This window comes from Aegilops tauschii, chromosome 6 (assembly GCF_002575655.3).
Source record: "Aegilops tauschii subsp. strangulata cultivar AL8/78 chromosome 6, Aet v6.0, whole genome shotgun sequence".
In the NCBI taxonomy this organism is placed as follows: Eukaryota; Viridiplantae; Streptophyta; class Magnoliopsida; order Poales; family Poaceae; genus Aegilops; species Aegilops tauschii.
In genome coordinates this window covers 317,528,693-317,542,381 of record NC_053040.3, presented here as the reverse complement: position 1 = coordinate 317,542,381, position 13,689 = coordinate 317,528,693, and the positions used below count along the sequence as shown (strand labels likewise).

Below are 13,689 nucleotides of genomic sequence, written 5' to 3'. Positions count from 1 at the left end.
AAGTGTGACATGCCATAGTTGTGGCAATGACACAAACAATAGCCATAGACAGTAGTCACACTTGTATGGCAAAGTTTAACCCTGAAAATGTGTTTAATGGCATGGTAGATTAAGAGGCTGTAAAGTGCAGGAAGGTATGGCTGAAAAAGACAGTAACAAGATGAGAGTACTCAAAACTTGTAGCGTCAACGTCAAATCATGTTTCCAGATCATTAGGGCATAAAAGATCTTCAATCAAGATGATGTCTTGATTATGAGTCACGATAATAAAATGAAGATGGAAAATGACATCTAAAATTCACGGGAAGTTTGGAGGTTTGCCACATGGAGTGATAGATATCTAAAATAGCCAAAAATTATCTAGTGCTGAACTCTAGGGTGCAGTCGCCATCAGATTTGTGTACAGCTGCGACTAATAGAAAGCAAAAATGTAGAAAGAAGAAGGTTGGCCAAAGTATCCTTCTAATCTCGAGCTCAAATGCTCCTGCCATGAACAATAAAATAAAATAAAAGCAAAAAAAAAATCTGATTTTCTTTTATGGCAAACTTTAAGAAATGTTCGAAGTGCATGCAAATTTTCATCACGAAATCACATTGGAGCAAGTCATGGCAAAAAAAATATCAGCGCCCAAAATGCATTTGAAAGTAACATTTTCATAGTATCGATTTTGTTTTCTACCACGCCTTGCACTGATGTGATTTTGTGATGAATTTTCGCATGCACTCCAACATTCTTTAAAGTTTGCCACAAAAAAAATTCAGAATTTTTTGAATTTTTTTCGATTTTTTTTCAAATTTACTGTTCACACGGGAGCATTTGAGCTCGAGCTTAAAAACTTCACATCTGTACATGTACCGATGTATATTACTAGCCTGCTATACAAAACTGAACATTCATAGTTCACGTTTCGGCGTTATCAGGAAAGCTTAGCTGCATCAACGCTGCTCAATTCTGCAGCTTCATAGTTAAGTAGCTTGTGCAGCGGAAGGAAATATGGTGCTATTGATGCCAGCACAATGCAAATTAATGCTGCAGTTCCCACCCACCAGGCAAAAAGTGGGATCCCCAGCAAAAGTTCGTCGCAAACTGCACAACAATGGAAATCACACACATTGTATTAGACATGCTGTTTAGGTGCTTGCATCAAACTATCAGTCTAATCTATACAAGGGCCAGGCAATGATGGCCAAGAGCAAAGAAATGGATAACCAGATCTAAATAATTTGACAAATTCAAAGAGAATGACTGGAACTATTTTCAGTGAAGCTCATGCTATACAATTTTCTAAATTCCTTCCGTGAGATGAGGACGGTGAATGATTTATAATAGAAACCACTGAATATGCGCAAGCCACAGTTTACCAGACAGGTTTGGGCCTACTTATTGATGTCATCAGATGGTCTCACAGTAAATAAGCTGCACATTTCTGCTTTGTGAATACGGGAACTTACTACTTATAGTTAGTGTTGCTTATGTGTACAGTATCACTGCACCTACTCATTTATGCTAAATTGCTAATTCACATGTCCTTGGAGTAACCAAGCTTACCTGTATAAAAAAATTAATCGCAAGGACAAAAACGAGGAATCGTGAACCTAAATCGAAGATTCCAAGGTCTGTGTATAGAACCAACATGCAAGAGCCCGTTTTAGATATTTCCAACTGAGAATTGCTTCTGTCGGAATTCATAATGTATAAACCCAAGATCTCTACCAGGGCCAACTTCTCAAGACCACTCTCGATTTTTTATCCATTAAAGCCAGTGACCTATGAATGTCTATATCATTTGGTTACTTTTGGTGGCTTATGTCCATATCATTTAAATTTTCAGGCTGCAGATCATCTCCTTCACCCATACAATTAATCATACACATTAGTATTACAGGTTAACTAGTAGTATAAATTAGTATGTCAGGCTATCCTTCACAAAAAGTCTGTGCTCGGAGTGATTATAACAAATGATAATTTGGCGAAACACACTTGGAAGGGAGGCAAGCATATTGCTTTTGTAAAAAAGAACTGATGCCACATCTATTCTTCACATGCCCCTTTGCTCAATTAGTGTGGTGAGAGATTTTTGTGGCTTTGAACCTTGTGCCGCGTAGAAGTATTTCTAATATGTTCGGGAATTGACTTTTGGGTATTGATAGACCACTTAAGACGCAAGTTCTTGTGGGAGTGTGTGCTCATTGTTAGTGGATATGGACGAGTTTAGCTAAGCACAGGGTTTATTTCCCCAATATGGATGGCGGCTTAGCAGTAGACTTTTGATGCATGAGTTGTAGCATGGGTGTATTGCTTCAGTCTTTATGATGAGATAATTTTGTATTAAACTCAACCAATAAATAAAGAGACAGGGTGCATTGCTCGATGCCGAGGCCAGGGGTGCAACCTCCTATTCGAAGAAGAAAAGGTACAAAATCGGTAAATTATTTTGTTGTGTGAAAGGTGTTATCCAAATTTCAAGCACTTATTAAGCCTGTTAGGATTGACCTTTTCTTCCTAGTTAAACCGGGTAACATACATTGAGCAATGAGTAGGGTCAGCCAAGATTTCAAACAAATGATGTTGCTGAAAACTAAGATTCATTCTATGGGATTGCACAAAAATGACCAAACTACATACCAGACCAACCTAGTGGTAAGCTTGCTCAGCATGGTCACTACAGTTACTAAATTTCTGTCCTAGTTAGACTAATTGGATATGAATGAATATCAGCGGAAACAGGAAACATATATAAACACTACTATTAGCATACCAATGACTATTCAGTTCTGAATATCACTAGGGAAAATGAACTGTAAGAAACAGCACTAGCATACCAATGTTGAACAGGGCAAGCTCTCGCTCTGGCACATTTGGCTTTGCAACCACACCCTCAGGCTCCACCATGACAAGAACATAAACCTAAATTCTCGATCACAAACAGACATTGTAAAATCATCGTTGCAGCCTAACAACAGATCTGGTTAAAGAGTTACTGAATACCAACCGGCCTGGTGCTCTCAGCCTTGAAAAGTATCTTCTCCGTGTTGAGCAACCTCCTGTTCTTACTCCCCAAATCCTCAACGGCATTAGGATCGTTCACGAGGCGAATGGAGAAGCTGGACGGTATCTATAAACACAAGCATAGCCTTCAGCTGCCAGAAGCTGCAACTGACTGGTGAAAAAGGTTCCTTATCTTCTTTTTTTTCAGTCGATGGGAAGGGCGGGATCGTACGGAGGTCGGGTAGGAGATCTTGATTTCGTACCACGCGGGCGGCCGTAGCCCGGCGAGCCTGTAGAGCCTCCGGCCGTAGCGAAGCGGGATGGTCTCGCCCACCAGCTCATCGCCGACGCTAAGGGCCCTGGCCTCCTCCTCCAGGCTGCTGCGGGGAACAGAAGGGGGAGGCGTTGACGCACAGTACCAGGAAAAGCAGCGGATGGAGGCAGCGAAAGAAGCGCACCTGCGCGCGGAGGAGAGCATGAAGAGGATGGTCAGGAGGAAGCACAGGCGGCGGCATAGCGATGAGAGTGAAGGCGGCGGAGATGGCATTCGTACGGCGGGGCACTCTTCGGCGACGGCGAGATGTCTTCTGTTTTTCTTTTTTATAGGATTATTGAATAAATTCTTCTTACTCCTTCTCGGCAGTCGACTGCAGTGGGCATTGCCGCATCTAAGGCTCGCTCAATCTGGTAGATAATTTGATGGTTCGTGTATCTTGATACATTTTTATCCTCTGATGTTAAAATTGGGCTTTGCTTTCTTGTGTCGAATCTTACTTTAGTTGTGTTAAATTTATGTATCATTGCAGACACTAATTTTTTTTTTTAAATAGTTGCAGGCACTATTGGTTACAGGTGTCGACGTATCACCTTCGTTTTCCATTGCCCAGTAGGTCGGCTGTGCGAGCCACGTCCAACCCCAACTGTAATATATGCATACAACTGTAAGTTAATTTGGCTACTTGGCTTACTTTTCAAGTGTATTTGAATTTTATAATTTCTTTGCACTGAATTATAAATTGTTTAGGCATGATAATTTGAATTTTTCCACATGAATTATGGTGATATATTTGGTTATACGTGGCAAAAACAAGGCTTTAAGCTTTTGAAGAATTCCCTATGAAATTTTGAATACACACTCTTCAGATCCTAGGCCGGCCCCTGAATAGACAGTCGAGAAGTCGTCGTGCTAAGGCCTCATAGGACCAGCGCACGAGGACAACAACCGTAGTCGTTGAAGAATAGCGTAGATATGAAAGATCCTAGCTGAAGACACACGAACATAGACAAACTACGACCAGATCCTAACAAATCCACCAAGGACAGATTCACCGGAGACACCTTCACAGGCCTACCGACGATGTTAGACCCACCACCGAGACGAGGGCTACACGGGGAGAGTCGCCATCTCATCTTCCTGAGAAGGACACAAAGCCTAGCAAAACTCGAAGGAACATCTAAAAATAAAACTTTCCTGCCGGCAAGGGTCAGGATCCACCGCGCCATCATGACCCTATGGCCACCGAAGACGAGGCGGTCCGGCGACGGCGCCAATGAAAAAAAAGTGACTCGATCAAACACTAAAGAAAAAGAAAAAGGAACAAAGAAAATATCCATGCGAATCTTTGTGTAAAAATAATGATATAGGATTTAGATGTGCAATACTTTGTTCTTGAGAAAAATTAATATCTTGGTTTGAGTTCTTCCTCTTAAGGCTATCATCTTTTTTGCAAACTAAAGGCTATCACCCTTGATGATGTATGTTTTTATTAATTCAACTCCCAATTTGTTCATTTGTAAGAATTGTGACATCATTTATAACGAGAGGGATTACTTCCCAGGGGCATCATCCATCCAAACATTTGAAGGAGAGTATCTAGCTAGCTTTGCTACCTCATGTGCAATCTGATTACTCTCTCTATTACAGAACTCATAGATATCATGCATGAAGTTCAAGGACATTGATAGCAGCCGTCAAAAACAGCACTTGTCACCAACGAAGACCTCCCTCCATGCATCGTAGATATCACCTCAGACCTTGATGGTGTATGTTGATTTTTTGCCTCGCTTGCTTTAGATATCAGGAAATAAGTTTTGCCTCCCTTTATATACAAAGAGAAACCAACACATTATAGAGGAGCCGAAGAAAAAGGTAAAAAGGTAAAAAGAAATGGTTAATTGAATGAATTCAACCATATAACCAGCACATAAAGCATTCTTTTCATGATCTACAAGCATATAAATTTTATTACTCTCCACATAAGCAAATTTCTTCTCATGAATACTAGTGGGAGCAAACTCAACAAAATAACTATCATGTAAAGCACAATCCAATTGAAAATTAAAATCATGATGACAAGTTCCATGGCTATCTTTATTCTTTATAGCATATGTGTCATCACAATAATCATCATAAATAGGAGGCATGCTTTCATCATAATAAATTTACTCATCAAAACTTGGGGGACAAAAAATATCATCTTCATCAAACATAGCATCCCCAAGCTTGTGGCTTTGCATATCATTAGCATCATGGGTATTCAAAGAATTCATACTAACAACATTGCAATCATGCTCATCATTCACATATTTTATGCCAAGCATTCTATGTAATTCTTCTTCTAGTACTTGAGCACAATTTTCCATCCCATCATTTTCACGAAAGACATTAAAAAGATGAAGCATATGAGGCACCCTTAATTCCATTTTTTTCTAGTTTTCTTTTATAGACTAACTAGTGATAAAACAAGAAACAAAAAGATTCGATTGCAAGATCTAAAGATATACCTTCAAGCACTCACCTCCCCGGGAACGGCGCCAGAAAAGAGCTTGATGTCTACTACACAACCTTCTTCTTGTAGACGTTGTTGGGCCTCCAAGTGTAGAGGTTTGTAGGACAGTAGCAAATTTTCCTCAAGTGGATGACCTAAGGTTTATCAATCCGTGGGAGGCGTAGGTTGAAGATGGTCTCTCTCAAGCAACCCTGCAACCAAATAACAAAGAGTCTCTTGTGTCCCCAACACACCCAATACAATGGTAATTGTATAGGTGCACTAGTTCGGCGAAGAGATGGTGATACAAGTACAATATGGATGGTAGATATAGGTATTTGTAATCTGAAAATATAAAAACAGCAAGGTAACTAATGATAAAAGTGAGCATAAACGTTATTGCAATGCTAGGAAATAAGGCCTAGGGTTCATACTTTCACTAGTGCAAGTTCTCTCAACAATAATAATATAATTGGATCATATAACTATCCCTCAACATGCAACAAAGAGTCACTCCAAAGTCACTAATAGCGGAGAACAAACGAAGATATTATTGTAGGGTACGAAACCACCTCAAAGTTATTCTTTCTGATCGATCAATTCAAGAGTCCGTAGTAAAATAACATGAAGATATTCTTTCCGTTCGATCTATCATAGAGTTCGTACTAGAATAACACCTTAAGACACAAATCAACCAAAACCCTAATGTCACCTAGATACTCCAATGTCACCTCAAGTATCCGTGGGTATGATTATACGATATGCATCACACAATCTCAGGTTCATCTATTCAACCAACACAAAAGTACTTCAAAGAGTGCCCCAAAGTTTCTACCGGAGAGTCAAGACGAAAAGGTGTGCCAACCCCTATGCATAAGTTCACAATGTTACGGAACCCGCAAGTTGATCACCAAAACATACATCAAGTGGATCACATGAATATCCCATTGTCACCACAGATAAGCACATGCAAGACATACATCAAGTGTTCTCAAATCCTCAAAGACTCTATCCGATAAGATAACTTCAAAGGGAAAACTCAATCCATTACGAGAGAGTAGAGGGGGAGAAACATCATAAGATCCAACTATAATAGCAAAGCTCATGATACATCAAGATCGTGCCACCTCAAGAACACGAGAGAGAGAGATAGATCAAACACATAGCTACTGGTACATACCCTCAGCCCCGAGGGTGAACTACTCCCTCCTCGTCATGGAGAGCGCCGAGATGATGAAGATGGCCACCGGTGAGGGATCCCCCCTCCGGCAGGGTGCCGGAACAGGGTCCTGATTGGTTTTTGGTGGCTACAGAGGCTTGCGACGGCGGAACTCCCGATCTATTCTGTTCCCCGATGTTTTTAGGGTATATGGGTATATATAGGCGAAAGAAGTCGGTCAGGGGAGCCACGAGGGTGGGGGCGCGCCCAGGGGGGCAGGCGCGCCTTCCTGCCTCGTGGCCACCTCGTTGCTTTCCTGACGTACACTCCAAGTCTCCTGGATTGCTTCCGTTCCAAAAATAACTTCTCCCGAAGGTTTCATTCCGTTTGATATTCCTTTTCTTCGAAACACTGAAACAAGGGAAAAACAGAAACTGGCACAGGGCTCTGGGTTAATAGGTTAGTCCCAAAAATAATATAAAAGTGCATAATAAAGCCCATAAACATCCAAAACAGATAATATAATAGCATGGAACAATCAAAAATTATAGATACGTTGGAGACGTATCAACCCTCAACAAAGAAAAGTAGCATTTTTTAATTTCTTCAAGTTAAGGTGGAGTTTTAGCACAAGTTTAAACATTCACAATACATTTCAAGCAAGCATGGCAAGAGTATATGAGCAGCGGAAAGAAGGCATGCAAGTTGCAAGAAAGTAAAGGGATGGGATTGGAGTGTGCAAACGTAATTGGAGACACGGATATTTATGGCGTGGTTCCGATAGGTGGTGCTATCGTACATCCACGTTGGTAGAGACTTCAACCCACGAAGGGTAACAGTTGCTGGAGTCCACAGAGGGCTCCACCCACGAAGGATCCACGAAGAAGCAACCTTGTCTATCCCACCATGGCCATCGCCCACGAAGGACTTGCCTCACTTGGGTAGATCTTCACGAAGTAGGCGATCTCCTTGCCCTTACAAAATCCTTGGTTCAACTCCACAATCTTGACGGAGGCTCCCAAGTGACACCTAACCAATCTAGGAGACACCACTCTCCAAAAGGTAATAGATGGTGTGTTGATGATGAACTCCTTGCTCTTGTGCTTCAAATGATAGTCTCCCCAACAGTCAACTCTCTCTCACAGATTTGGATATGGTGGAAAGATGATTTGAGTGGAAAGCAACTTGGGGAAGGCTAGAGATCAAGATTCTTGTGGTTGGATTGGAATATCTTGGTCTCAACACATGAGTAGGTGGTTCTCTCTTAGAAAATGAATGCTGGAAGTGTAGGCACGTTCTGATGGCTCTCTCCATAAATGGAGGAAGGGTGGAGGAGTATATATAGCCTCCACACAAAATCTAACCGTTACACACAATTTACCAAACTCGGTGGGGCCGAATAGTGAAACTCGGTCAGACCGTTTCGGTTCAAAATGTGAACGTTAGGATTTTCGGTGGGACCGACATGATCAACTCGGTAGGACCGATGTGCTAGGGTTAGGGTAAAACCTCAACTCGGTTTGACCGATTACGCAAACTCGGTGAGACCGATTTTGGTAATAAGCAAACAGAGAGTTGGTCAAGCAAACTCGATGGGACCGAAATAATTGCAAGAGGCAACAGAGAGTTTGCAAGCCCATCTCGGTGAGACCGAGATCCCATCAGTGAGATAGAACTGATTAGGGTTTCTTGCAGTGGCTATGTCAAGTGAACTCGGTGGCGCCGGATAGATCAAATCGGTGGGGCCGAGTTTGACTTTAGGTTTGGGACATATGTGGAAATGAGAAAGTGGTTGAGGGCTTTGGAGCATATCACTAAGCACTTTGAGCAAGCAAGTCATTAAGCAACACCTCATCCCCTTTTAATAGTATTGGCTTTTCCTATGGACTCAATGTGATCTTGGATCACTAAAATGAAAATGTAGAGTCTTGAGCTTCTGCCAATGTTTGTCCTTAGCATCTTGAAGGAGTTCCACATCCTCTTGTCCATGCCACTCCACTGTTTGAACTCATCTGAAGTATACTAGATAAAAATATTAGTCCAACAAGAGATATGTTGACATTAATTACCAAAATCACCCAGGGAGCACTTGTGCTTTCAATCTCCCCCTTTTTGGTAATTCATGACAACATACATCAAAGCTTTAGATAAAGATATAAGGAATAGCAAGTAAAGCTTTGGAAAGACATGTAACATGCATAGGCTCCCCTACATGTATGTGATCATCTGAATATGGAATATAAGAGCATGTGAATGCATAAGCATGACAGAGCAAGCAATGAGTTACATGTATCTTGGTTATATGCATCAGAGCAAATGGTGTGACTGTAGGAAATGTACCTCCATGTTCACGATTCCTTCTTGCAAACAATATGTGCAGTAGCAAGAAATCATCATGCACATGAATGTGATGCATATACTTACCTTGTGGTCTTGAGCTAGCTTTGGAAACCTGAGTAAACAAGGTTAGATAACACATGAACACCTACTGAACAAAGCAAGTTGAGAAAACCACAAGAGTACCAAGATTGGGATGACATGTAGAGATTGAGTACTTAGTACTCTATTTGGATATAGACATGTCCCAAAAGAGTAAAGATATGCAATGAATTCAAAGATTTCCTTCCGTTAAATGTCTCTCTCCCCCTGAATCTTATATTGGATAATGGGAGAAGATAGGGTAAAGGAAAATTAGATCAAAACAATCATAACAAACATAACCCATACTAACATGTCTTTCCCCTCTTGAAGACATATGTGACATCTCTCCTTTATGGATAATAAGCATCTAGAGAAGCTTAAGGTGTGCATTCTCTCTATGTGATAAGCTTTGATGTGCTCTCTCTCCCCCTTTGACATCAATTTCCAAGAAGGGATCTTCTGGAGCATGAGTCAAGTAGGTTTGGTCCTTGAGTCACATTACAAAGCAACATGTAATATAAGATGCTGGTAGAGGACAAGAATCATCGAGTGGAGCTGGAACCAATATACAAGATGCAAATGGCAAAGTGTTTTCTCAGCATTGAAATCGGTAACACCGAGTCTTTTGCTTCGGTGGCACCGAGTTGTTTCGGTTTAGCCGAAGGAAACAAACCGGTAAGGCCGAATTCAACACAGAGAGAAAACAATTGTCATCTCAGCTCACTGGGCAAACAAGATCTCACAAAGATTTGCAAGGAATTAACTGAAAGATTTGTGATGAATTGGCTGCAGGAAATGCAGAACATAACAGAGAAAAAGAAAGAGATCTAGATGAAGTGATAGGGAAACACGCTAGGCACAAATGCAAGAACACAAAGAAACACTAGAGAACTTCATCTAGAATTGGTCGGCGACAAAGTCACCTATGTTAGAGTATATTGACTGAGGAGTCAAGTGAGAACACTTGATCGTAGGTCATACTCATAGGTTAAGCTCAAAATGGGGTTGCCATTTTTCGTTTAAGCATTTTGATGTATTCACATCTTGTTGAGCTGCTTTGACCCATGACTTGGGGTAAAGCTTCTCTAAGATGGAATGACATACCTTGGGTGGCGGTGTTGATCTTGGTCATGTAGTTGAACTTGTGTGGGATGCTCAAGGTTGATGTAGCTCATCAATGAGTTGGGAGCACCACTTGTAGTTTGAGTTCTTCTACCTACATGGGTTAGTCTTGCAAGGAAGAGCACTTGTGTATCCAAAATGACAAGCATGAAGTTTTATACCAAATGAAATTTGATATATAGAGATTGTCAAAGGATATGTTGAAGGGATTCATGCTTCCTTGTCTTCAACCACCAATTTGTAGACTTGGTGATGTAGAGATTGCTCAAGATGTGAGTGAGTTGCAATCTCATAGATTTAGATTCATCCAAGTACCTACAAGGATTAGATAGCATGCAAGGGTACAAGTATAGATCCAAGACATATGATCATCAACATAAGAGAAGTATCAAGGATTAGTCAAAGGCTCATGCCTTGCATGTATCCAAATGGAGTGTCTACTCCAAGTTTGAAGCATCAATGATGTTCAATTCACCTCTCAAACGGCAAAATACTTTCTCATCAAGCGGTTTGGTGAATATCTGCCAATTGCTTATCGATACGAACATGCTTAAGATCAGTATCTCCTTTAGCAACATGATCTCGAATAAAATGATGACGAACTTCAATATGCTTAGTTTGAGATTGTTGCACGGGATTGTGAGCAATCTTAATAGCACTTTCATTGTCACAAAGCAATGGAACATGTTTCACATATATGCCATAATCTTTAAGAGTTTGGGTCATCCAAAGTAATTGAGCACAACATGAACTGGTGGCAATGTATTCCGCTTCGGCGGTGGATAAGGATACCGAGTTTTGTTTCTTGGAGGGCCAAGACACAAGAGATCTACCAAGAAATTGACAAGTACCTGAAGTGGACTTTCTATCAACCTTGTCATCGGCATAGTCCGAATCGGAGTAGCCAGCAAGATCAAAAGAGGACCTCTTAGGATACCAAATGCCAAAATTTGGTGTATGAATTAGGTATCTCACTATCCTTTTCACAGCCTTAAGATGACATTCTTTGGGGGGCGCTTGATATCATGCACACATGCACACACTTAGCATAATATCGGGATGGGGGGCACATAGATATAACAATGAACCAATCATAGAGAGGTAAACCTTTTGGTCAACCGGTTTGCCATCCTTAGTCAAGTCAAGATGTCCACTAGTAGGCATGGGAGTTTTCATACCTTTGCTTTCTTGCATGTTGAACTTCTTGAATAAGTCCTTGGTATACTTTGTTTGAGAAACAAAGGTACCATCCTTAGTTTGCTTGATTTGCAAACCAAGAAAGAACTTGAGTTCACTCATCACAGACATCTCAAACTTCTTCGACATTAGCCTCTAAAATGAGGGTTAGTCAAACCAAATATGATATCATCCACATAAATTTGGCACACACATAATTCTCCATTAACTCTTTTAGTAAAGAGTGCAGAATCAATATTTCCAATCTCAAAGCCCTTTTCAGTAAGGAACTTGGTCAAGCATTTATACCACGCTCTAGGAGCTTGTTTAAGACCATAACGAGCTTTGTGAAGTTTGTAAACACTGGTACATCGACGTGCTAAACAAACGGTTTTTAACCCCTTTCCGTGACGACATTTGGAACCGTCGCCAAGTGAGTGTGGGCGATAGGGGGGTCCTTCCCACACGACCCAGAAATCATCGGGGATAGGCCCTCCTGGGACCAAGGCTGGGGCCGTGTGCGATCGGGCGAGGCATCAAAACCCAATCATTTCCGTAGGTATGTACATCCCACACGGTGAATCCCAGAAATCATTTCCATAGGTATGTACATCCCACACGGTGAATCCCAGAAATCATTTCCGTAGGTATGTACATCCCACACGGTGAATCCCAGAAATCATTTCCGCAGGTATGTACATCCCACACGGTGAATCCCAAAAAATCATTTCTGTCGTGGTTTTGTCACGACAGATGTCCTAGAGAAAGGACTTAGTCGTGGAGCCATCGCTACGGGTTAACTTAAAGGGGTTAAAGCGGACAAGGGACGCAAGAGGGTTTTTATACTAGTTCGGCCCCTTACGATGAAGGTAAAAGCCTACGTCTAGTTGTGATGGAATTGCTGGGGTTTCGATGACCAGGGAGCGAATACGCTTTGCCTGGGCCTCGAGTTGTTGTCCCTGAACCTCCGCCGGGTCGTCCCCTTATATACCTGGGTTGACGCCCGTCGGTTTACAGAATCCCGAGGCCGGCTCATACTCGTGTCCGGCTCGGTCTCTGCTACTTCTATCTTATAACACAAGTTTACATATCAACGTCGGTTTATGTCTACAGGCCTTAAACCGGCTTTGGGCCCTGGGCCTTCATAAAGCGTCACCGTCTGTCTTCATGGACTTCAGATACAGATGAACTACTTATGGGGTTAACCCGGCTTCTCCTAGCCGGTTTACGCCCAGTGGTAATATCCCCAACATTAGGCCCGAGATTGATTTGAACTGGTTCATGTCAATCCTCAATACTTAAGAAAATTTCTTCTTCAACATCTTCACATAATCTTGTAAACCGTCGTGACATCATCTTTTAGGACCATGGTAAACCGCCGTGACGTCACCTATTATTTAAAACTGTGTATAATCCACCTTCATTAATGAGCCTCCGACAATCGAGGCGACAGCTCCATCTCATATCCAAAATTTAGGCTCCTCGATTTTCGCGCCCGACGCTTATCTTTCTGCCCTTATAAATAGGGCCAGGGGGTCTTTCCATTTTCCCCCTCGTGCCTCTTCGCGTCGTCGTCTTCCTCGCGCCGACCGACCCTCAAGCTCTGCCGCCGCCGTCGTCCTTCGCCTCTGCTTCAACAAAGGCCGCTGCATCAACCTGATCGTATCAGAGAAAAGCGGTGATCCTCCGCTGCTTCCTCCTGCACCAGTAAGTCCCTCTTCTTCTCGCCCTAGATCCGCCATTAGGGTTCGGTGTTCTTCGTAGCTTGAAGTTGTTCTTCCTGCTGTAGCACCAACAGCCGGTTAGATCTGACTATTTTCAGCGCGTTTTGTAGTTTAGAATCCTTTCTTCTTGTTAAGGCACCTGCTTGATATCCAACTCATCTAAACTTACTGAACTTTTTAAGCGTTTGATATTAGACCAGAATATATTTTGTTCTTCCAATGCGCGGTAGATCTGAAATTACCATGGCAAGATGTGAAACTTGTTTCTTCCTTCGCTTATACACTTTTAATACCAGATGGGGCGGTTTAACTTCATATACAAAATGATGA

The 13,689-nt window shown here is 41.8% G+C and overlaps 1 protein-coding gene across 2 annotated transcripts; it reads right to left on the bottom strand.

Annotated features, from left to right (window-relative positions):
* Window positions 1–229: 229 nt before the first annotated feature.
* LOC109756361 (uncharacterized) lies at window positions 230–3,664 on the bottom strand. Of its 2 annotated transcripts, none has more exons than XM_020315211.4 (5): window positions 3,448–3,664; window positions 3,222–3,369; window positions 2,994–3,116; window positions 2,824–2,908; window positions 230–1,087 (listed from the first exon to the last, which is right to left on the bottom strand). In XM_020315211.4, the coding sequence occupies exons 1-5, from the start codon at window positions 3,534–3,536 to the stop codon at window positions 918–920; spliced, it is 615 nt and encodes a 204-aa protein (XP_020170800.1). In that variant the 5' UTR covers window positions 3,537–3,664; the 3' UTR covers window positions 230–917. The 2 variants fall into 2 exon arrangements, with proteins under 2 accessions (XP_020170800.1, XP_020170801.1); XM_020315212.4 differs by having other exon boundaries at window positions 3,222–3,366.
* Between the last annotated feature and the right edge of the window lie 10,025 nt (window positions 3,665–13,689).